Source organism: Clarias gariepinus, chromosome 10, assembly GCF_024256425.1.
Source record: "Clarias gariepinus isolate MV-2021 ecotype Netherlands chromosome 10, CGAR_prim_01v2, whole genome shotgun sequence".
In the NCBI taxonomy this organism is placed as follows: domain Eukaryota; kingdom Metazoa; phylum Chordata; class Actinopteri; order Siluriformes; family Clariidae; genus Clarias; species Clarias gariepinus.
This window is the reverse complement of record NC_071109.1, coordinates 11,058,845-11,082,948: the sequence shown is the minus strand read 5'-3', so window position 1 is coordinate 11,082,948 and position 24,104 is coordinate 11,058,845. Positions and strand designations below refer to the sequence as shown.

Genomic DNA, 24,104 nt, shown 5'->3' with positions numbered 1-24,104 from the left:
TAAATGAAGCAGACTAATTCATTTTCAAGGTCTAAATACTTCCTATTTTGCTTTTATGCTTTTAATCTGCCTTTGTGCCCTGCCCTTCAGCTCTGCTTAGTGGCACATTTAGCTCTCCTTCTCCATCTCTTGACACCCTCACCCCCGAGCTTTTGAATGTTGCCATGGAGATGCTGGGCCATTCCGGAGAATTTCACCCCACCAAATGTGGGGACAAGCATCCGTCTGGGGGTCTCGGTGGGAAAGTTCCTGTGATGAGACAGAATGACGCCAGCTCTCTGGGGAAAAGCAATAAAACTTGGTGTCTCTTCGTGTGTAAAAGCCTGATCATCAGTCAGAATGACTTCACAGGCTTGATTGGCCAGAATGTATTGACATCAGAGACTGAAAGGATGAGGAGGTGAATGATGGGATAGGAAACATTTCTAAATTTATAGTAAGTTAAAGACTGGTTCGTGTCACTTGGAGAATGGAGATGAATGTGATGTGTAAATTAGGTTAAGAATTTAGGGGATGGGTTTATCTTTATAAAGCCCTGGAATTACTGAAATGTTATTTACAGTATTTCTAAAAATGACCACTTGGTGTGTTTAGTTATTTTTTAAAAAGTGTTTTTGCAAATAAGTAAAGTGATAGTTTTTGATTTTCCACAAGATTTTAAACAAGATGTAGACATTTTGTGATATCATTTTTACAGCAAACAATGACCAAATCATTAGGTTTTTACTGTTAAATAACAATCATAAGCATGGGTTTAGTTTGTTTTGCCTTAAGATACAGTGATTTATCTTTTGAATCTAGGCAAATTATTGGTCCAACAAACTGGAATTGATTTAGGAACATAGAAGGACAGTTTTAACTATTTGGAAGAAATGGGTTTGGACAAATAAATGACTGGAGGTCACCCTAACCCAGAGTGATGGCCCCTCAGGGTAAGAATGGAGGCGATGCACCCATCATGCATAGTGCCCACTCCACAAGCCCCTACAGGAAGTGTTATATTATTCAGTTGGTCAGTTCTAGACTCAGCAATGTTATGTGGCTATAAAATGAAGTCAGCTGATGACCTGAATTGTATTGAATTACCAGGTTATCACATCTATGCATTTTTTTCTTCCCTGATGGCATGGGCATTTTTCAGAACTCAAATTGTGAAAGGGTGGTTCTGGGGGCATGAGGAATCATTTCCACTTGGATTGGCCTCCACTTTGTGTCTTAAGACATCTGAACAAAGTCTTAAACTGTTTTGTGTTTAATGACATGCTGAAAATTCCCTTATTAATTCAATTACAGATAAACAGCTTCATAATGAGAAGCAACATTATTATGCATTCTTGTATGATGTCATAATGTAACCTTTAATAAGCAAAATTGGCTTGTCAATGCAATGAGTTGCTTAGTTTACTTACACACAGTTAGTCAGGTTTCTAGTGCCATCTAGTGAACACATGCACAATCACACTGAATATGATCTGGCATCACTAAGATAGGAATAAAAGTCTCACACAGAGGCAAATTAGACACACAGAACCCAATACTATTTATAATTATGAAAAGGACTTGTATAAGCTATAACATGATTAACAAATGGAAAGAATTTTGATTAAATGCCTGGCACATCCCATGGGAGCTTGATTAGATTGGGATCAGGGGAGTTTGGAGGCCAGGTTGGTGGCTTTCAGCTCTTTGTATGTGCAGATTGATTGTGACTAAATGTCTGTTTGAGCCCTGGGTTTTCTATGAAAAGACTGAATTTCTCTTGAGTTTTCTCCTGTATTAAAAGATTTGTCCATTAGAAAAATCAAGCCATTTTAGTGCAAAAAAAAAAAAAAAAAAGATTCAACCATTGTATAAGCAATAATTTGGTAGTAAACCAGTGATGAGGGCAGAAATATTAACATCATGCCACAAGTTCTTTGATTATCTCTACCAAGATGAGGGAAAGGATCTGCGCATGATCCAAAAACCTCATGCATAATGAAGGTAGCGTCATAGCATAACTATTGACGTATGAATTGTAAAGCCTATAGAAAACAATGTCACCCAATTTAACTGAACTTAGATTAACCAAAATTACCAAACGCATATCATGTAAACAATTAGGTTTTCCTGGTTATTTACCACAGCAGATGAAAATCTGATTAACCAACACTTGTATTAAAACCCACAACTTGTACATTTCTCGATCCCATTAGGGTGCTGTTTAAAATGAAAAAAAAAAAAAAGGGGGAGAAACTAACTTTTAGTCAGAACTACAATAATGGACAGAAGTTACTTTGGTGTAAAAGACTAAACTGTTGAAATTAAATATGCAGGTTGACAATTGGGCAGATTAAAATGCAAACAAATACCCAAAACAAGCTACGGATAAAATATCACAGGGTTTCTTCTAATCACTAGTTAACAAATGTCAGCATTTTAGACTGTATACATAGTCAATTACTAACAAGCCTACTCCAACTAAAACGCTTGTTTAAAGGCAAGAGATTTTTTTCCTTTTCTTGGGACCACAGCAGGAGGGTTACCAGAGTTCAGAAATAGATTTGTGGTTGCCAGTAGAATGGTCTGGCATTACCCATGGCCTACTACATATACCCTTTAACACTATTGGTTTAATATTCATTAATTTACCATATTGTAATGTCACTAGTCCTGTACAACTCCCCTTTCTCTACATGAGCGGGCTGGTCACTGAGGGGGTTTAACAAAGACCCACACACTAGGCCTGTCTGATATGACCTCAGTAATCATTTAAAAACATAAATCAGAGAGAATGAGTTCCATTAATGTTCAAGTACATTTACTTAGCGACTAGCATGAGGTAATTTTGTACACTAAACAAAAATCCTCCTTTATCATCCCAATTATTTTATTGACTAAATTTAAATAGTGCAAGAACACTGCTGGACCGGAAGCAATTTGTTAAGTTAACCTACACATGTGCATCACATCGTAAAGGAACTATTGATAATCATACTGCCCATACAATACCCTACTGCAATTTAACCAATAGGGAGGACCAGGATTTGCAAAGTGCTCCAGTTAAGCTAAATGAAAGACATACAATTCCCAGGGTAATGCAAAACAAATGAATTTCAATGTTTGAGTTTATTTCAGTTTAAATATCTTTACATGCAATAAATAGAGGAACTCCTGCATCCAAACCCAAGTGTTATCCCGAGGGCCTGAATTACAGTGAGCAAACACTTCTTGCAAAGGTTGCTCTTCCTTGATCTTTCACAAAATTATCTTGTCTTCACTGTGGCAAGGCAGCCATCTCAAAGGTCAACCTAAAAGATAACCATGTCATAGGTGTGCAGGTGAATACACAATACTTTTACATCACTTAAAATTTAAAACTATTATACATCTGTAGCAGGCCTTCTTGTCAGGTTCTTTTAGACTGTACACAATTAAAACCAGTGCCGGTCCTGCATATACTGTCCCAAGGTAAAAAAACATCACGAAAACACACAGTTTGTCATGATGGTATCAACTTGGGGTTGAGAGCTTTAAATCAAAGTGAAGAACTGACTTACCATGTTCCTTTTACAGCTACTGCACAACACCTTCAAAGGGAAAGAAAAGTTAGAGGAAACAACAAACAGCCAGTAGGTGTCAAAAGTACGAATTATGCTCAGCATTATAGTTTCTTCACTTCACAGTAAGAATGATGTGTTGAAGTTTGATTCGTCACAGCATCATTAATGCAGTGTTGCATCAAGAACAAAGTATACTTACCATACGCCATCCTACGCTACAGCTCAAGGCCCACAATGCTTTCAGACTGTAATAAAAACAGGCGATACAAGATTAAATTTACATTCAAGTGGCACGGTCTCATCACAGCCAATTTACTGGCCAAAACAAAATTGCCCCTCACCTTTCAACTTTGCAGGACCAGACTGCACATCTTGGAATCTCTTAACATCTGCAGGAGAAGACAATTAAAATCACCTTTCATTTTCAAAAACAAAACATGCATTTGTATATTAACAAATGTTTGCCCACAGACTAGGGCTGCCCACATGGGTTCAGTGATCAGCCCACTCTCAGGAAGGCAAGACACTACCACGGCCATGCTACAAGACCGCCAAAACAGCAAGCCCCGTTTACAGCCTAAACGGCAGTGCCTTTCTTTTCCAGCAGAGTAACACTAGCTCAAGCACGGTATAGGCCTGCACAGCTGACTGCCGCTGGATAAGAGGCATATTTAACACTAGAGAAAATTTACTCAGCTTACCTGGGGTGCATCAGTACAGTGATCCAGAGTCACAGACATAAGCCTGGAGCAGCAGTGCACAAAAGAGCCATCTGAGAATACAACAGAAAACATGTTGCTGTTTACTTTGAATCGATTATTAAAAGACAATAAATCAGAAGCTTCTCACGGCTTTGTTTGACAGTAATATTTTATCATTTTAAGTCGAAATACCTTTCAGACTGTATAAACACCAAATTCCTACTTTAAATGTGCATGATCACGCCACAAGAAAACTTGCTTAAGAATTTCAATGCAAAGTGTGCAACAATCATAATCGCTTGTCCAAAGTAAATTTCATTAGTGTTCAGGGCTGCATTATGTCTCTTTTTTGCAGAATGAACATGTTTGTTTAAGGGGCAAATAGGTTACATTACCACTAACCACAGGCCACATTCTACCTCATCTTCCCGACCTCTTAGACAATTTTTTCAAACTAGCCTTCCAAATGTCTAATGCTCAGGTCCCTGAACTTCTCTGCTTTTATCCAGCACTACACAACCAATCTTCTCCACATGAAGCTCTCTCTGCACATCTAGTTGGAGTTCTGTAGGTTGCACCACCACCAACTATAGACGTGCCTCTCTCTCCCCAGCCATCTGTCCTTTAAAGACTATGTTGGTGTTCACTCAAGTCTCTTTTAAACTGTGGGTCAGCCATGTTCGTGACCAAGCACACCATCCAGATTAGGAATAATAATAATATTCCAGTTTTTACTGGAAAAGTAACTGCTCTTAATATACTTTATTCAAGGACAAAACAATCTCTACATCTCTGTGGTAAAATAGGTAAGTACGGCACATGCGCTCTGCATCAGTACAACGACTTGCACAGGCACGACCACGTGGTGCGAGCAGAACGCCGTCTCAAACCCACTCAGCACGAACTTATCGTTTTACACTCACACACGGACTTTTCCAACCGCCAGTACAAAACTAACTAGTCACTATTTAAAAACAAAAACCTCACTTCTCAACAACTGCGTTAATCCGCGATTTTAATGCGCTTTATTTTACCCCAGCCTTGTTAAGACGCTAAAACTAAATCATCGTCATAATAAACTAAAAATCTCACCATAGCGCTCCTTAGGAAGAAGTCTTTAAACGAGTAACAGCAGCGCGCTCGCGCAGAGAAACACCGTGCAACGTCGCCATGACCAACAGGAAAGAACGGAAGTACTCGCGCAACCGGATTTATACACCAGCGCAATGCATGCTGGGATGGAAACTTCATTATCGCTCAACAGCGCCTACCTCCAGATATGATGTATCACCATGGTTGTTTATTTATTAAACGTCTTTAATAAATTATTACTCAATCCCACATCATCTGTCTTGAGTGCTCAAGTCAAAACGGGACTTTGTTTTTTTTTTACGGAACACAGTTATGCTTCTAATCAACTCCCACACTAGTGTACTCGATACCATCAAGGTAAAACGTTTTCTCAGTACATTTCTTATTGATTTCCTAGCATTTCTTCTGCCATTTGGTGGCAAGTTATCCTTCAATTTATAAGTATCAGGCGTTCCAGGTGTTTCACCCGCTGAATGTTCATAGACCAGTAAAATACTTTACGCCCACAATCACAAAATGTAAATATTAAATTATCTTTATCTTTAGCTTACTTGCACATACGTATACCTTTGAAATAATGTTTTTTCTTCTTCTTTTCTTTTCTTCTCTTCTTATATTTTTATATTTATGTTTATGTAAAGTTGGGGAACACGGGTCTAAGAATTTCATTACGGTAATGATGCCTCATTGTTATCTGTATATGACAATAAAACTTGAAACTTGAAACAATCCATAGACATGCAGATTAGAACAATTGTCGCTGTCGTTACCTGTAGTGTGTGTGTGTGTGTGAGTGCGTGAATGTGTCCTACAATAGATTGTCAGGCCCCCACGACCCTGTAATATAAACATAAAGCTCAAGGCTCAAACTCTCCAGATTGCAATCAAATTAAGCACCTATGGGGTGCACGAGACAAACAGGTCAGATCCACGTTTGGTGACAAACAATAACTTTTCCAGCATGATGAACCTTGCCACAAGGCAAAGGTGATAACTAAGTGGTTCAAGCAACAAACATCAAAATTTGGCCAGGAGCTTTATCCCATTTAGAACTTGTGGTCAATCCTCAAGAGACGGGTGGACAAAAAAAAATAAAAATTCTGACAAATTCCAATCATTGATTATGCAAGGATGAGCTGCTATCAGTCGGGATGTGGCCCAGAAGTTGACTGACAGCATGCCAAGGGGAATTGCAAAAGTCTTAAAAAATAAGGGTCAACACTGCAAATAATGACTCTTTGCATAAACTTTATGTAATAATCAATTTCGACACTAAAATGCTTGTAATTATACTTTAGGACTGTATACTATAGTAACATCTGACAAAATGATCTAAAATCATTGAAGCAGCAGATTTTGTAAAAAGTAATATTTGTTTCATTCTTATTATGTATGGTCGTAGATGTGACAAATAATTACAATATTAAAGGTATAAAAGTACAAGATTTAGGTGTAAAAATTTAAATAGACAAACAACTATCCACAGTTAAAGAGAAAATATATAATATAAGCAAACCTAACAAAAATATGCAATTAAATAATAACAGTAGACAGAGTAAACTATCAACTAAACAGACAAATATATAACTAAAAGAGAGGGACAAAATAAAATATGAAAATAAAATAAAAAACTAAATAGCAGGGAAAAAGATCACAACAGCAGAGAAGATTTATGATTTTCTTTTAGATTTAAAGAGCTAAAAATGTTGTGTATTTCAAAGAAAAAAAGGTGATAGCTTAGGAAATTGTTAAGAAAATTTATATTTAGCAATATAAAACTTAAAATATAGAAATTTTAACACCTCCAAAGATTAGTTTGTCGTACGTAGTATTTCACATGAACTAAGATGAGATTTACAAAGTTGTAATAAGCCATTAGGCATACTATTAAACACTAATATTGTCTGCCGAGGTGCTTGTGTTACCAGGGTAACGCACGTAGGACGTGACGTCTGCGCAGGTGACTTTGATCACAAGGTGGTCCAAACGTAGGAATTTTGTCGAAAGACGTTCCCTTAACCCGCCATTCCCTGTAGAGTAGTGAGCACACTGTGGAAAGGGACAGGGCCCCGCACTCCCACTTTACCCATAATGCTGCTGGGTGTCATGTGATCTGATTGTTGACGGGGACTACAGAGCGACTAGCGCGCGCTTTGTCAAACTCTCCGCAGCTGTTCATCTCGACACAACTCTCAGCGTCACGAGCCATGTCTTACCGTCATAAACACCGCGGTGTCGACGACTACAGGGCTGAGGAAAACAGGTAAACTATGTGAAACCCTGGAAAGTTTACGTGGGTGTAAAATTAGGTGTAAATTTGTATGATTTGTGTATATTTTTGAGAAAATGCTCGTAGGCGCGCGCGCTTCACGTCAGCTCGTGATTCGCGCGAGCTTCTGCAAAACCGCGGGATTTTTATTTAACAAAGCGGAAAGCTAGTAGGTGCTAGCCGGCTAATCACATTATTATAGTTTACGTCTTCGTGTAAACGTGGGCTTCATTTACTAAAAGAGACATTGAAATTACAGAGTTTGTTTTTAAATAAATTTTAAAGTTGCAGTTAATTTGGCCATAGCACCAGCTAAACCACAGACATGGCCTGGATTGTAGATTGTAAATTAACATTTAGCTGTATTTATTGTCAACTTTTTCTTCACAAATCGTGTAAGTTCTTTTAAAAGGAGAAAAACGCAGTGACCAGGTTTTCCATAGCTTAAATTATTGACTAAAATAATTCACGGAAGTAAAGTTACACCCGCTAAATAAACCGTTTATTTATAAGCTGACATTTATCCAGGTTTTTGTTTCTAAAAGCACTGCTGTATGATAAGTTAAAAGCTCTTTGTGATATTTTATGGCCTCAAAATGGCGCTAAAACAGTGAAGTGCTTTTCTTAAGAGCCTTCTTGACCCTGGGTCCTCCTGTACATGTTTGGGATTATATATGCTTTAAAGAAATCAAGAAACTAAATGATAAAAACTGAAATCAACAAATGTGCCAAAAATAAATTATTAAATCAAAGAAAGGGTCGAAACCTAGATAAAACCTTGCTTTTGTATGTAGCTTTTCTTCTTACTCCTGTTTTGGAAATAATGAGGTTCCTCAGAGCTTACTGAGGTCTAAACTTTTCTGGTCCAGCACCTCATTACCTATAAAATAAATATAACAGCTTTGTTTTATAAACATAATCCAACTATTTAAATCCAAGGCTGTTTATTAAGTTTTTTTTATAATGGTAGTTTTATTTACTAGTGCTGTAGAACATTAAATTTCTGAGGGCACTAACATTTTAAAACTTGCAATTATTTTAAAATCCTGATCATGCTAAATTGATTTAACCCAGAAAGTGTAATTCCTCAAGTTATCTCAGCAGATTTTTAGAACAGGTTCAGTCTAATTACCATAGTTACCAACCTTAGCTCCACAACTCCTCAAGAGGGCGCCGGGGACCACATGGGGTGCCCGAGCCTTTGTGTGCTCTGAGGCTGTGAGGTTATCTAAATTAGATTCACTTGTGTTAAATTACATCATAATTAAACTTACAGTATCATTAAAGGAAGGTCTTCCTTACTCATTAGATTAATGGCATTTAAGAAACACAAAGAGGAAACAACTATTTTAAAAGGTTAATTTATTCATTTGTGTATATGGGCTGGGTGGTTGTGGCTCAGGCTCATCTTTTCTTCGATACAAGCAGAGAACGCCCCAATGGGGGGAAAAAAAGGCTCTGATCGAATAGATCCTGGTTCTAAAACAGCTTCTGTTTGCACATGCCTGACATTCAGGTTCTAGAACCTGTCCGATCATGTGCTCCCTGTACAGACACACTAGCAAACCCACACACCCCAAGAGCTAAAATCATCAGTATGTTTCATAGAGCAAGATTGGCATATACATTATTTTGGGTTAACCTTTTGAAAATGGAAGAAACCAATGCATGCAGTGAATGGTTTCACAAAAATGTAGAGGATAAATATAACAAATCTGCAAATCTTATTTCAGAATTTTCAAGCAAGAGAATAATTGCACTGACATTGGTGTGCAGTAATTTATTCCAGCTTAATATTAAGAGTTTTGCGTTAAGCCCTCTAAAGAATGACATTAACTATTGTTAAATCCAACTTTTTTGATAGGAACAAAGGACCAAGGTGGTCCCACAGCAGGAAACGGGATGCTGACGGAAATGTAAGAAGATCACGTGATGAGTCTGAGACCAACACTTCAGATAGAAGAGGATCAAACAGGCCAGAATGGTAAAGTGTAATTTTTTTGTTTGTTTGTTTTTGTGTGTCCCTGTTTGTTGGAGAGATCACAAGCTCATTCGACTAGCAAATTGTGTACATTATAACATGTTTAATAACATTTTATAGCTATAAGGACTACTGCTGAGCTGGCAGCATTTGTGATATTTATTTATTGCCTCTTATTATGTTGATGCATAAGGCATTTATAACTTTCTGATCTGCTTGGTCTGACCCCTAATTTAATGAATGCGAGTCTATAGAAAGTCCTGTTCAGCTTGTAAAAAATGGAGGAGCTGCTAAACTTTAAGTAACACTCGCACTTGATTTGTATGTTTTAATTTTTTTGCTGTTGCTTTAAGCACTTTTTGGGTGTGGTGTAGTAAATACAAAAAAATTAATCTAACCTGGAATGTTTCCATGTATGCACTGATTGTGGACTTTATTTTTATTTTCTTCCAAATCTTTACTTTTATAAAACGTTGTTTGAAACAAAAAGTTCTTGATGTTTTTGTCTAGTTTCACAACTCCTGAGAGTGAAAAACCTGTGTCGAGAGTACGAGACTGGGCAGAGGAGGTGGAGAATGATGAAATGCGCACCAATGTTCGGCGGGACATGGAGCGGTCAGTTGCTTTTAGTTCATAATTTTTTTTAATTAAGGGTGCTTTATTAACAGGTTGTGTAAGATACTAAAATTAATTATTTCTCTAGTTACAGACGGCGGATACTAACTGGAGATTGTGTTCAAAGGGAAAGAAAAATGTCATCTGGCAGGTTTGTTATTTACAGCTTTATTTCATTATATTTGTGTTTCTACAGTAATCGTGAATAACACTGGATGTTTGTGCCTACAGTTCAGACTCGAGAGAATCCAGAGATTCCCCCCTACCTGGAGACATTGAGACTGATGAGACTGTCCTAATGAGAAGACAAAAGCAGATTAACTATGGGAAGAACACAATCGCCTATGACCGATACATTAAAGAAGTACCAAAGTGAGTTGAATATAGTGTGTGCTCCAATTTAACCTTGGGAAAAGCTGGGAGTGCTAAATGTGCAAGAGATAAAATACGAATATCTATTACTCACTCACTTCTAATTCCAGGCACTTGAGAAAACCTGGGGTTCATCCACGTACTCCCAACAAATTTAAGAAATACAGTCGCCGTTCATGGGACCAGCAGATAAAACTGTGGAAAGTCAAACTTCATGCCTGGGACCCCCCTGCTGATGAAGACAGCGATCTGCAAGCTGTGTATGTATATATGTTTTGTTTTCTGTGTTAGTTTTGTTTAACTTTATGATTATTTTTGTTGCATAAACTTTCAAAGTAGAAAAAAAAAAAAAGAGAGAGACCTGCTAATAAAACAAGATGCATCACAGATGAGCTTACAGCACTTGTTTGTGGGTTTTCTAAAAACTTTTTACATGCAAACTTGTGCATGCAAACCTGATTTTTATTACTCCCCACTGGGTCTGTATCGACCCATCAGGTTGTAAGATGCCTTTTTGTAATAGCTAATTTATCTCCTTTTTAAAATAAAAATATATTCATAAACATAATGAATAACATAAACATAAAAAAAAGTAAAATGGAGTATAGTCTTAGAAAGTAATGCTTTTCAAATTTCCCCTCCCATACTTTGTGTTCCGAAATTAAACTTTCTTTTGTTTGACTTGTTCAGAGATCTGGGCGAGGTCATGGACTTTGAGCTAGATGTTGAGTGCTCAGTGGATCCTGAACCAGAAGCTTCAGGGTCAAAATCTAGCAGTTCATCATCATTCCCTGAGGTATGTGTGAAACTGAGCTAATGGAAGATAGCCGATTGTGTTTTAGTTGTATATAGCAGATAAGTAAATGTCTTGTTTATGCAGTTGTTCATGCCCATGTTGACTTGTTGCAGGACTCTGGAACCCCTCACAAGATGATGAAAATAGATGAAGCTGAGATGTCTTAGCTGCTCTCACTGATGCACTGATGTGAGAGAACTGTTAGCACTGATCCTCGCATGATTTTATTGTTAATACTGTTCTTTTTTTTTTTCTTTTTTTTTCTTTTTATTTTTTTTTAAACACCTCCATTTTTTCCTGGTGAATTCAGAAGCTATGTGTTGTTAGTTAAAGATTACACTGATTATAAGTTGTTCTCCATATGAGCAGGTTTTTCACTTCAAGGTGTTTGTTTCTCATATGTGATTGTAAAGTATTGATTTTATTTTTGTGGTATTGTAAATTTGACATTTCTGTTTAATATTTAACCAGTTGTTTTATAAATACTGCTTTGAAATAAAGAAAAGAATCTGAAAACACAAATTTTCATGATACATTTGGGTAGAGAATGTGTTCTAACCTTTGGACTGAATTTCTAATATGTCTAATTTTTGTAATTGTGCAATTTATACAGAGGGGTCCTAAAATGTATACACACTTTGAGTTATCTATGTCCCTTTTTTAAAACTCTAATTGAATTATGGCAGCAATGTGTAGTACATCGTTTTCTCTAAAGATGTCAGCAATCACACCATGGTTAATGCCACCATGTGACTGTGATATGAAAGGCATACATTTTTGTTTTGTTTAAGTGTGTAAACATAATTTTTTAGCCCAAACATTTGGACTTCTGCTCATCATATCCACATTTAAACATCCCATTTCAGATTTAGTTCTCTGTACTGTTATGATGACCTCTATTTATCTCAGAATGATTTCTAGTAAATTTTAAAACACAACTGGGGATTGGCTCATCATCTGTTTTACTTATAAAACTGCACAAATCTATTACTGCTTATTGTTTTCATAAAAAGAGTTTTCACACAATTTTTTTTTAATGTAGAAATGCTTTCAAAGGCATCTTTGCTTATGGCAGTTTTTTGTGTTCGTGCCCAAGTTTGTACAGATATTTGCTGTACTTTGGAGTGGATAAAAAGTAAAATGGATTCTCTAAAACTACAAGTACAGTAGAGATGTGTGAAATAGGTACTTGTATACAAACTTATACTTTACTACATTTATGATATTAAAAAAGAGCATAACAAAGACCACTTTTCAGACAAAAAAAACAACACAATGTTTCTAAGACTTTTGCACAGTACCACACACAATTATACACAGGTGGGAGGTGACTGAGAACATGTAAGAACATGTAAGAACTTTTCCTCCACTCCAAAGTAGTGCAAATATCTGTACTCGTACTTGAGTACATTTCTGCATGACTCTGTGATGCCTAACACCACTGTTTGGCAGCACGGTGGCCTTGCACCTCCAGGGTCTGGGTTCAGTTCCCACCGTGTGTCTGTGTGGATGGAGTTTGCATGTTCTCCCCTTACTTGTTGGGTTTTTCACACAGTCCAAATTGTAGTGTGTAAATAAGCATATGAATGTTGACCGGAGGTCCTATGAATAAATATGGTAATAGGAATAAACATAATGGTAATCCCCGTTGGCCTCCATGGTCCCTAGGTGGACGACGGATGGATGGATGGAACCACACTATGAAAAATACTACTATAAGTTAGTGCTTGAAGGCGAGAACATCTGTGATTTTACTTAAGTACACTAATAAATGAAGGACTTCCACATGTTGAGTAATATTTGCTCTAGGGAATCTCTACTTTTTACTCAAGAACAAATCTTTGTTTCATACATTGGAGGACCAAAAACCTCAAAACTATTTCTGTCTGTCCATATGTATGCCTGTCCAGCCAGAGTTTGTTACAGTATCATGAAAAACTGGTCAGAATTTAATGAAAACAATATATACTCAACATTATTTTTTATTAATACGTTAGTCAGAGAGTTCTGCCATACAGACAGACAGACGTGTGGGAAGGCTTAAACCTGAAATAATAATATCACTGTTTACCTTAAAGCTGATCATTATATATTTTTTTAACTTCAACTTATTATACAAACTCTTTACGCTACAGTACAGTATAAGACGCAGTGTAATGATGTTAATATAAGACCCGCCTACTTTGGTGACTCCAAGCACATATCCAATCATTTTCCAACCTCCGCTTGTCATGAGCAGCAGCTGCGCTCTCATTGGGTGGCCGCGGCTCGTGCGGGCTCTGTCCCAAACAGAGCAGACAACAGAGAGACACTATTCGATATAGGTTTTTCTACCACGGTGTGGAAATCCACAAATCCGAGTGTGGATGTGGAGGATATAGGGCGCTATTTGGGACAGGGCCGTAATGTTTCTATGTTTTTCCTGCTTCTACACAAATAGGGCTTTGAGGTGCTCCCTGTTACAATTTGGTTTACAAACATGATGTTCAAGAAGCTGGGCAGATGATGGTCACGTGTTTATATTAGCAGCAAACGTAAAGTCCAGCTAATTGGTTAGTTGGTTAATTGTAGATACACGTCTGACAGACACATAGCTAAAATGTTAGCTGGAATTCGAGCATTAGATAAACGTCTTTCTCAGTAGGTGTGTGAAGCTAACTGTCGCTTTGTGTTTTTTGTAGGTAAAATGGGAAAGCTGAGGTAAGTTAGTGAGCTGAGAGAGAATGCCTCAGGCATCCAGTAGCCCTCAGGAAGCACACAGCGAGGCTAAAGTCAACACACAAACACATCCTCATGCTGCAGGTGAGAGGATTTACTGCTTATAGACACAAGGCACTTCCTCCAGGATGAAGTGTAATGTTATTCCACATTTCTAAGACTTAGTACATTTTTATCAAATATTCTCTTCAGTCCAAACTCCATTCAGTCTGTATTGGCTCTTTAAATGTCCCTGAAACAACATGAGGTGAAAGCAGCTATACGAGGACGAAGTTTTACCTCTTATGAAGAAGTGAAGATAGCAAGGAAATACAAGAGCTTGTTGACCGATGGGCAAATTGTAATGAAAAGCAAAGAGATTTTGTTAAGAAAATGATGTATTTGTCATCTTTAAAAGTTAATTTAAACAGATTATACAGCCAGAGTGCGGATAATCTTCGACTCACCCTTGTATATTGTAAGTCCTAGGATGAGCACGGCGACTGTGTGTGTTTTGCAGTCTTTAGGGTATGCACAAAGGACCATCCATAACCGCCAGAAAGTTCAGAATAATCTGAATTGTGACATACACATACACTAATCCAAAGCAGTTCAAGAATCTTTGACAATCTTTTAAACTTTTTCACAGATCACCAAATACACCAATCAGCTATAACATTAAATTATTAACAGTAAAACCACCTAGATTTTGGATTCCCACTCGCAGGGCAGCTCTGGCCCCTCAAGATAGGAGAGCCTCTGAGGGTGTGCTGTGGTGTCTGGTACAGGGATGTTGGCAGCAAATCCTTTGGGTGCTGTGGGTTACGGGATATCCTCTGTGGATTGGACCTATTTGTTTGGCGCATCAAATGAATGGTTATTTGGATTGGGATCTGGGAAGTTTAGAAGCCAGGTCAACAGTCTTGGGCTCCTTATCTTCTGGACCTCTTTCTTGTTGGGCCGTCGTGCACTGGGTGTTTTGGTGCCTTTTTACCATGGCCAGCATTGACTTTTTTGAGATTTGTGCTGCATCGGATTTTCTGTGGGATCGGATTAGACATGCTGGCCTTTGGTCTTCATGATCCTGTTACCAGTTTGCTGGTATATAATTAATAATCAATGTTCATCAATTCACTTGTTTGTGGCCTTAAAGTTATTGCTAATTGGTGTATATAGGGGAATATAATGATGCTAGTATTCAACTGGTCCAAGCAGTTTGAACTGAAAAGCTAAGAGGTTACCTTACCACTGATAAGAAAGAAAGAGACGTAATTACTGTATTCTGTTCTTACCAATTTAAGTCACCCTGTTAAAAATTTCCACTTGTTTTATTCAGAGTTTATTGCTGTATTTTAGCATGCCTGTAAAAACATCTAATATGTCTAGCACTTGTTTTCCATCTAGATGGCGCACAGCCATCTGCTGTAACTGACAGCACAGAACTTCAAACCTTTGATCCTGACCAGGTCACTTTGGTGAGTACCGAACTGATAGCCCAGGAGGAACCAAACCTGTTTCCTATAGAATAAATGACTATATAATCGTTTTTGCTAATAAATAGATGCAGAATTTTTCTGTTTAAAGTGTTCATCAATTAAATATTTAAATAATAAAGTTTTTTTTGCCTTTACGCCTCTCTTTTGCTAACTTTAGATCAATACTTTTGTTCACAGAGAAAACCAAACAGCAGTCCAGAAATTCTTCCTGAAAAATATCAAATAAAAGACAAATGTGAAGGTAGGTGTTGTAATTCACTGTATTACTCATATGATAAAAATGTAGTGCAAGTTATTTTCAAGAGTTCCTTGTTCTGAACAAAAACTTATTTTTATATCGGGGTTGTCCTTTTCTTTTCTGGTTCAGTGCATGATATTTAATTTGTCCTGGGTATGTGCAAACTTTGAAAGGATTGAACAAAACCTCCGATTTGTGAAATTCAAATTTGATATTTCCAAACCTAAATTCATTATGCTTTCGCTGTGCACACGATCTAAATCAGCTCCAAAGCATTGAAATAACGGCATTAGTAAATAAACATTCTTTGGAATCCCACATACCTCAAAAAATTTAAGGTAGTGTGCTATGTACAGCAAGATATAAAGAGACAATTTAGAATGGCTTAGAAGCAATTACGAAGGAGTCCCTTTGGTAATTTAATAACTATAAAAAAAAAAAAACTATGCAATATAAACTACTTTCACTTAGAGTTTTTTAGTTGCAACCCAAAATATGGCACAATCCTGAAGAATCAGATTTCTTATTCAGAAATGTATATTAATACCACCTCTTGTGTTCTTAGGTTTTCAGCACCAGGGCTCCTTTGCCCAGTCTCGTCAGAAGACGGATTCTTTGTTCCAGAAACACTTCAGTCCCAATCTTAAACACCTCTTTGGACAAAAGAGTGACCTTTCCAATTGGAACTATGAAAATGAAGATCATTTTGTGGCATTCCAGGACCTTACCTCTCGCTCTTCCCGACGCCTCCAACATCTAGAACAAACCTTACTGAGTCTCAGGTCTCAGTGCCGTGTGCTGCATGGATCAGGAGGCTGTCTGAGAGGATGCATCACAGGACTCTCCACTTCAGGAGAAGCAGAATTTTACCACCACCCACAGGCAGCAGCCTTTACCCAGCACTATGCTCAGCTCCAGCACCTTCTTGAACAACGGGCCGAGCTCCTCTTCCTCCACGAGTATTTCCGCCGATGTCGCGCAGCTAACTGCTTCATATCACGATTAAGTGATGTCCTGGAGAAAGCCCATCTCCTTGCCAGTAGGAGTCAAAATTCAAAAGTACAAATCAGCAATACCTGGAACCTGGATCTTGGAGCTATGTGTGAGGAACTGCGTGTTCATATCAGCCACTGGGACATGCTCTACACCCGGTTGCGCTCTGACCCCTTGTTGCGAGCTGTTATTTTCAGTCGCACAGAGATGTTAGGCTCAATGCAAAGAGGATTGTGGTTGCTGGGACAGCAAGCCATGCTGATGATGGAGAATTGCATATACAGGGTACTTAAAGCCTTAGCTGGTGCTCAGCTCGTAAGTGTACCCAGAGATTCCTTGGAGGACTTGCTGTCTGGTGTGGAGCTATATAATCATGTCATCATGAACCAAAAGTCCCAGAAAAGAGCTGCACCACAGAGTTTTCAGAATTTCATTACCCCTGATTGCTCTAATATTAGATCAGCCATGCCAAGGAAACATGTCGGACTGAGAGCATTGTCAGTAGGGGAAATCATGAGCACTGTGGCACGGCATCGAGCTCAGATTGCAGCCAGGCAACTTTACAGCTGGACATGCCAGCAGACTAAGCTTCTTTCTCTTGCAGGACAAACCAGAATGAAATGGGGGGACTTGGCCTCTCCAGATCTTCTTGTTCCGTCTTCAGATTTATCCGAGTCTATCCTGGATGAGACCCCTGAAAAGCCACTTGACAGATTTTGGTCTTCCAGGCTACCATTGTTCATGTTTGCGCACCGGGATAGAGAGGACATTCTTGAGACTCTCTTTCAAGTCATAGTGTCCTCTACAGACCTCTTGGCCCCACACATTCTCAAAAGACCTTACTTGGCTAAGAGTGTTTTTGCAGAGAGGAGCATCAGAACTAGTGGCCAAAAAGCAAATAATAATCCAAAAATGACTCCTTCTTGTATCCAAAACAGTGTTAAGCAGATCAACTCGGACTCATGTGACGCACTTTTTTCTCAGTATAGGGATATGCTGTGGAGCGAATTTGGAAAAGCAGTTATCAGACATTTTTATTACCCGTCTCAAAACAGTATTTTGGGTGGCATGAACCAGTGGAATGATCAGATGTTGTTCCTTCTGGTCAGATGGCTAAAGCAAGCTTGTAAAGAAGGTACAACTATAAAAGATGGTACATAAACATCAGTTTATTTGATTGTTGAATTGCTTGACTGCTGAATAACTTTAATTATAATTTGCTCTTTCCAGAATTGGTTCCATCTGAATGCAACGATGCCTTGAGTACTTTCTCCTCCCATATTTTATTTGCTGCTGCCTTTATGCACTGGGACACAAGTGAGTTTGTTAACTAAACTGGAAAAGCTTTACTGCATGGTGTTCTCAATAAGCTTTGCAAATTCTCTAATGCAAATATTCTGAAGTGACAATAATAATATTTATATTTACGAGGAGTGTTCAAGTCGAACCGGAACTTGCGGTGAAATTTCTCATAAACGAAGGTGTAAACCAGTTGACATTTACAGTAGACTTCGGGCACAGAGACTGAGATGAGACTCTCAGCCGCAGTAAAGCATTTGAAGCTGCAAACTTTTTAAAAGGCTGCGAGGCTGTGCATGACGATCCTGGCTAAGGAGGCTTATAGCCCATTTCAGTCATTCCAATGAACATTAAGTGCGTGGAACTCTGGTGGAAAATCTGGTTTGCTCACTAAAGGTGTTTTGGTTTTGCACAACCTCATGCACATTTGCATGTTACAGAAACACAGTACATTCCTGACCACGCTCCAAGAGGTTTCCTCATGTTTGGGCCATTAAAGGAGTTCCTGGGAGGCCAGTGTTTTAGCTTTAAACAAGAAGTCTAAACATGGCTCTGGCACACTGAGAAAACTTTTTACCTTGATGGTGTCCAAGCAACTGTAATACGCAAGTCCATTAGTGTAGCAGGAGATTATAAAAAGAAATAAAAGTAGTTTTTGCCCTTGTAGAAACTTTTTGTTGTTCTGCACAATCAAAAGTACTGGTTTGATTTGAACAACCCTTATATATTGTTTGTTACAGGTGAAAAGCTCGATCATATATCCTGATTAGTTGATTTCAGCAACTCTGACAGTAGTTTTATAGGTTTATATTAGTGCACTTTAACATACTGCATTTGTATAGACTTTTAAAATGACGAGTCATTCTTGTCAGTATTTTACTTAATGCTGTGGCGTGAGAGGATTAAGAGCATTTTGAGAAATCCTGTTTATAGGGGAATATTCAACTTCATGTATAATTCTGCATGGGGCTGTATCACATTGGTGGTTATTTTCCTGTGCGCCCTATTGTCTTATTTCTAACTTAATTTTTTTTCTATATATTTTAACACTAATTGATGCAGAAATGTATACACAATATCCGATCACTACAGTGTTTGATGTTTTATTAAATATTACCAAATACCTGTACCATGTGCTCTTCTATTAAAGGTGTCAGTATGACTCCAATGCTACATGAATACCTCGTTAAGGGTTTACTGCCAAGTACTGATTCCTAATTAAAGTAATTTATTGGCTTATATATAACAAATAATTAGCAGAACTATAGTTCTCAGAAAAGAACCTTTTGCAATTTTGTCCGATATGTTTGTGTTGCAGCAATGTGTGAGTCACTGGGTGTAGGAATGAAGGATAAGTGCTTACCGAGAGCCATGACAGAACCTTCAATAGTGAGAACCGCTACCATGGAGATAACGCTGCAGCTTTTCCCACTTCTCCTTTCTGTGCTCCAGCTATTGCAAACCTCACACACAAGCTTTGGTACACCTATTTCCTTTGACAGTCACTGTTTTGTTTTAACTTCTTAAGGACATGCAGTCTTTTAAAGACATGAGTCAACTTTTTCACAGTCATAATTCATGATGTTTGTCTTTCTGTGCCCAGGAGAAAAGGGAATCAGGAGCCTTGGTTTTTATGACCTAGGATTGCTGTTTAGGGCCCAAGCCACTCTCCAGTCATCTACTTTTTGGGTTGTGAGTAAGGCCTATCAGTTTCTGGCCTCGTGGTCGCTTACAAAGTTTGTGCTAGTCACACAAGGAGACCTTAAGGTATAGAGATCTTTTTTTAAACATTATGTTATACTCATTTTCAGCCTATACATGAAGAATATGCATTGATATCTTTGGTTATTTGAATTTGCAAGGCTCTCAGGGAGGCAGTGGTGAGTTTAGTGCAGCAGCTGGACACTGTAGTTGGAAATAGTGATCATCATCCTCATCTCATCATGGAACCTGTACAATTATCACATGCAGTCTCACAACTACAAGTAAATGTTATCAAATTTATCTGAAGAAAATATTAGTTTTGATTGCTACTATTTTAGGTTAGGGATGCTGATTTTTTTTTTTGTTGTTGAAAAAATACTAAAAGCTATTTCTTTAAATGTGATGTGTCAAAAAAACTGTTTTTATTTGGTAGATTATATTGATAAAACAACATTCAACTCTAAACTTGTGCAAACCATTTACACTGATGTTGGGGCTTTTTAAGGAGCAGCATGTGATATGGCATAAAGCACTACATTACTACATTTTAGAGCGACCCAGAAAGATTTGCATGTTGAGATAAAAAAAACTACTTGTATAAGTAAGCATGTTCATGCTACAAATGCAAACAAACACTGGACATTAGTGGCCCTTGTTTGTGGTCCAAAGCATGTAATCTGTGTAACAAAAATGACCCAAAATATACTGTCTATGAAAAAAAAAAAAGTCCCCATTTGGGTTTACATAAGCAAATGCCTTAAGGGCTTTTGTTAGGTAATTATTGCAGTGATTAATATGTTTCAGATGCAGTGAGTAGCCTCTCATTTTTAAGCAGCTGTGGATTTTTTATTTTATTTTTTAGTTAGTTAAATTTAAAGTTACATTTCTGTAATTGAGTTAAGAGCTGCATTATTTAAAAAGTGGAAGGATAACTGTAAGCCGTCAGCTTTGCTATGAAGTGACTTGAAAAAAATCAACAATACTAATTACAACTATGTTTAATAGTGTAAGTAAGTGCGTTTTCAATGTCATGCACAATGACGAGAACTCGTCAAGACTGACAAGGTTTCAATTGACTAGGAAGCATAAATGAGTTCAGGTTGACCCTATTCCAGGCGTGTTGGTGTACGAAGAGAAGCACATAAAGCGATGCACCCATCATGCATAGTGGCCACTGTTTAAGCCTCTGGCGGCATTGTTACGATCTGGGGTTACTTCAGTTGGTCATATCTAGGCTCAGCAACGTTTTGTGGCAATAGAATAAAGACAGCTGATGACATGAATGTACTGAATAACCAGTTAATTACATCAATCAAAAGTCCCCCCCTTGGATCCACAAGTCTTGTGGATATCCTGAGAAGACCTTGTGGAGTGATGAGACTCGCTCATCATAAATACAAGACCTTGGCCCAAAATTAATGCAATACTGTATAAAAATAAACATCATGATGTTGTTTAAAGTTGTTGAAGCAATGCCATTGTGAATTTGTGGCACAATTTAAAGCTAAAGGTGATCATATAAAATGTTTGGCCAGGCAGGGCTGTTTGGTAATTAAATATAGACCTAAAAATTATTAAGGTTGTTTTTTCTTTTTCTTTTTATAAACAAGAATTGAGACTATGCTGATGCCATCTTTTATTAAATCATAGGCCTACTCTGAACTTTTTCTGAGGAGCTTTTCAGTGGACTGCAAGAAAATGTCAAAGGAGATTTTCGAGCAAACGATGCCATCAGCAAAACACTGGAGAGTCAACTCTAGAACAGGTCGGAAGGCAGACAACTGATTTTTAAGGGTTTTGAAAATGTATTGATGTTTTCTGTAAAACCACTGTTACGTACAGTGTTAATTAAAATGAATTAGCATAAATTAATTTATTTATATGAATTTTCTTAGAATTACCTAGCGCCCCGAGTGATTACGCAGCCTTTGCAGCTCAAAGTGTGCTTGGCCAGGTGTTGGAGGGAGTGCAGCCCTTGCCGGATGAGACTCGCATTCCAGTGCTAACAGAGGCCATGACTGCCTTCATGGAGTCCTGGATGGAGCACATACTCAAACAGAAAATCAAGTTTAGGTCTGTGGGCAATGTTTATGATTAAACAATATTGTAGAGATTAATTGTTAAACCTAATCTTGGTAATACAAATATGCATTAGTTATTTGGAAGAACTTTGTTCTATGAGACAAATTCTTTGATTACAGTGTTTATGGAGCACTGCAGCTGAAGAAGGATTTTGACCTGATTCGAGATTTGATTCGTTCTGAGAAGTACGGCATGTCAGAGGAGCTGCACCACCGGCTCCTATCGTTGCGGGTATTTCATCAAGTGGACAGCGCAATAGTGTGTCTGCTACAGCAACCTGTGAACAAACCATACATGCCCTCTCAAAGATGGAAGCCGTTCCGACACTGCTGTGAGTTACTGCTGGGACTAAAAAAAAAAATCTACTGACTTTCTTTAACCTTACATTTCCTCAGTATTAGTCTGTTAAAAGGCAAAATTCTTATTTTTGATTGATCCCAAAGAAGAAGAAAAATTAAGAAATATCACACGAGAAGAAGTGCTGTTATACTGATTATCAGCAAGATTGTGGTGCAGTCGTAAAAAAGAAGGCGCAGCCCAAGATATAAGTGCCAAGATATCAAGTGTAATGTTGCTTTTATAGAACAAACACCATTTATCAACAACAGATTATGATTTGTTTATTTATTTAACAATTTGCTCTGCCAACACACATCCTTTCAGAACTGGTCGATTGACAGTTAGTTTTAATCAACATTGGTAAAAGTAGTTTTTTTTTTAAATTCTTACCAGTTTGTAGCCAAGAGGTAAGGAGATGAAACCATGTAGGTGGTGTGCATGGAGTTTGCATGTTCTTCCTGTGCTTGGTGGGTTCCCTCTGTGCCCTAAGTCTTCCGCGACCCTAAATACAGGATAAAGCGGTATAGAAGATGAGTGATGAAGGAGTGAGTAATGTAAATGTAGGGTGTAGCTCCTGTTAGCTGTAAACAGAAAAACACAGACAGATCACAGGCAAATCGGAACAACTTAAAAGCAGTTACTAAGGAGACTAAGATGTGCTGAAAGTGCTTCAGTGATGGGTTTTAAATGTGGGTTTTGTCAGGCAGCTACTCTTTCCTCTTTTCATTACTGCAGACAATATAGACCACATTTCACCCATGCTGGTGACTGATAGTTAGTGTAATTAACGATCATCTCCGTGCTGTGATGCCCTGTTTCACCCCTTGTGGAATGTCTCTTGTCCAAACAGATTGCTCAGATTGCTGATTAATTAAAATCAGCTTTTCATTCCTCTCACATCAGCTCCAAGCAGTCAGAAACGTTATAAGAGGTTATGGTGAAAAGTGTTTTTATAGATTTTTTTTTTTTTAATATAAAAATGTGCATAGGAAAACAGTGCCTTGGCTTGCACAGCAGACATCATCTGTAAGTAAAATAATATTTTTTATTGTTATTTTAGGCCCAAAGAGAGCCCAGGTGGTGGATCAGGCAGTTGGAAGCCTAAATAATCTGGAAACTATAGACATCCAGGCTGCATGTCATCAGGCCTTGACTCAGGCAGAAGGCTCAGTAAGCCCTGAGCTCTTCTCCACAGCTGCACCTGAATCCTACTTAGCCGTGGCACAGCAGGAGTGGCTTGACCTGCGCATCCACACTGGATCTCGATGGAGGATCCCTGGTCTGCGTTGTTTTACTAAACCCGACCCCTGAAAAACTGTTATGTGCTATGTTTACAACAGTGTTAAATCATTGTGCAGGATTGGACTATAAACCTGTACTAATATGATCTTTACAAATACCATGTTGACTGATGCCATGCAGAAAACAAATGTTTAATTGTCAAGCTGTTGTCAAAGCAAAACTTTCACAACTTTTAATTTTCATTCATTTAATTATCAATATTAAAATACATATTTGCAATGTATGCAGATTAAATAGATAACCAGTAATGTTTAAATCTATTAAATGTACTAATGTAGGTTTCAATAGTCTCTATACTTTAATACAATAAATTTATGGTTCATAACCTACTATTCATAATCTAAGTTTTAAATGTACAGCATGAACAATACTAGTTTATTTTAATAAACATTTGCAATGTTTTTATTATTATTTTTGTATCAGTTTCTATGATAATGTAACTAATGGTACAGAACATTAATGTAAATGTACATATTGTTATTTTGTGTAGTTCAGACCAAAGCAGCTCACACACCTGGTGTATTGAGAGAAACTGTTATATGAGACTTAAAAAGTGCCTTTTTGTGTGCCTGGTATATTATAATGA

At 37.8% G+C, this 24,104-nt stretch overlaps 2 protein-coding genes, 1 long non-coding RNA gene and 2 other non-coding genes across 7 annotated transcripts; 2 read left to right on the top strand and 3 right to left on the bottom strand.

The window, feature by feature from the left end:
• Window positions 1-3,089: 3,089 nt before the first annotated feature.
• On the bottom strand, window positions 3,090-5,434 carry LOC128532078 (uncharacterized). The gene is made up of 6 exons (XR_008361261.1): window positions 5,336-5,434; window positions 4,244-4,314; window positions 3,884-3,931; window positions 3,742-3,787; window positions 3,540-3,569; window positions 3,090-3,290 (listed from the first exon to the last, which is right to left on the bottom strand). It is a non-coding gene; the product is annotated as an uncharacterized LOC128532078 (long non-coding RNA).
• On the bottom strand, window positions 3,633-3,702 carry LOC128532398 (small nucleolar RNA SNORD63). The gene has a single exon (XR_008361305.1). It is a non-coding gene; the product is annotated as a small nucleolar RNA SNORD63 (small nucleolar RNA).
• Window positions 3,999-4,201, bottom strand: LOC128532397 (small nucleolar RNA SNORA74). The gene has a single exon (XR_008361304.1). It is a non-coding gene; the product is annotated as a small nucleolar RNA SNORA74 (small nucleolar RNA).
• A 2,019-nt stretch (window positions 5,435-7,453) lies between the features above and the next one.
• slbp (stem-loop binding protein) lies at window positions 7,454-11,890 on the top strand. 2 transcript variants are annotated; one of them, XM_053506082.1, is made up of 8 exons: window positions 7,454-7,598; window positions 9,469-9,588; window positions 10,096-10,200; window positions 10,289-10,351; window positions 10,432-10,572; window positions 10,683-10,832; window positions 11,263-11,368; window positions 11,482-11,890. In XM_053506082.1, exons 1-8 carry the CDS (start codon window positions 7,543-7,545, stop codon window positions 11,533-11,535), a joined length of 795 nt encoding a protein of 264 aa, XP_053362057.1. In that variant the 5' UTR covers window positions 7,454-7,542; the 3' UTR covers window positions 11,536-11,890. The 2 variants fall into 2 exon arrangements, with proteins under 2 accessions (XP_053362057.1, XP_053362056.1); XM_053506081.1 differs by having other exon boundaries at window positions 7,455-7,598; window positions 10,295-10,351.
• Window positions 11,891-13,783: 1,893 nt separating this feature from the next.
• On the top strand, window positions 13,784-23,721 carry ccdc142 (coiled-coil domain containing 142). Of its 2 annotated transcripts, none has more exons than XM_053506635.1 (13): window positions 13,784-13,920; window positions 14,050-14,170; window positions 15,470-15,540; window positions 15,739-15,802; window positions 16,365-17,927; window positions 18,023-18,109; window positions 19,410-19,571; window positions 19,698-19,858; window positions 19,954-20,076; window positions 21,446-21,560; window positions 21,691-21,868; window positions 21,997-22,208; window positions 23,277-23,721. In XM_053506635.1, the coding sequence occupies exons 2-13, from the start codon at window positions 14,092-14,094 to the stop codon at window positions 23,525-23,527; spliced, it is 3,066 nt and encodes a 1,021-aa protein (XP_053362610.1). In that variant the 5' UTR covers window positions 13,784-13,920; window positions 14,050-14,091; the 3' UTR covers window positions 23,528-23,721. The 2 variants fall into 2 exon arrangements, with proteins under 2 accessions (XP_053362610.1, XP_053362609.1); XM_053506634.1 differs by having other exon boundaries at window positions 19,695-19,858.
• The last annotated feature ends 383 nt before the right edge of the window (window positions 23,722-24,104 follow it).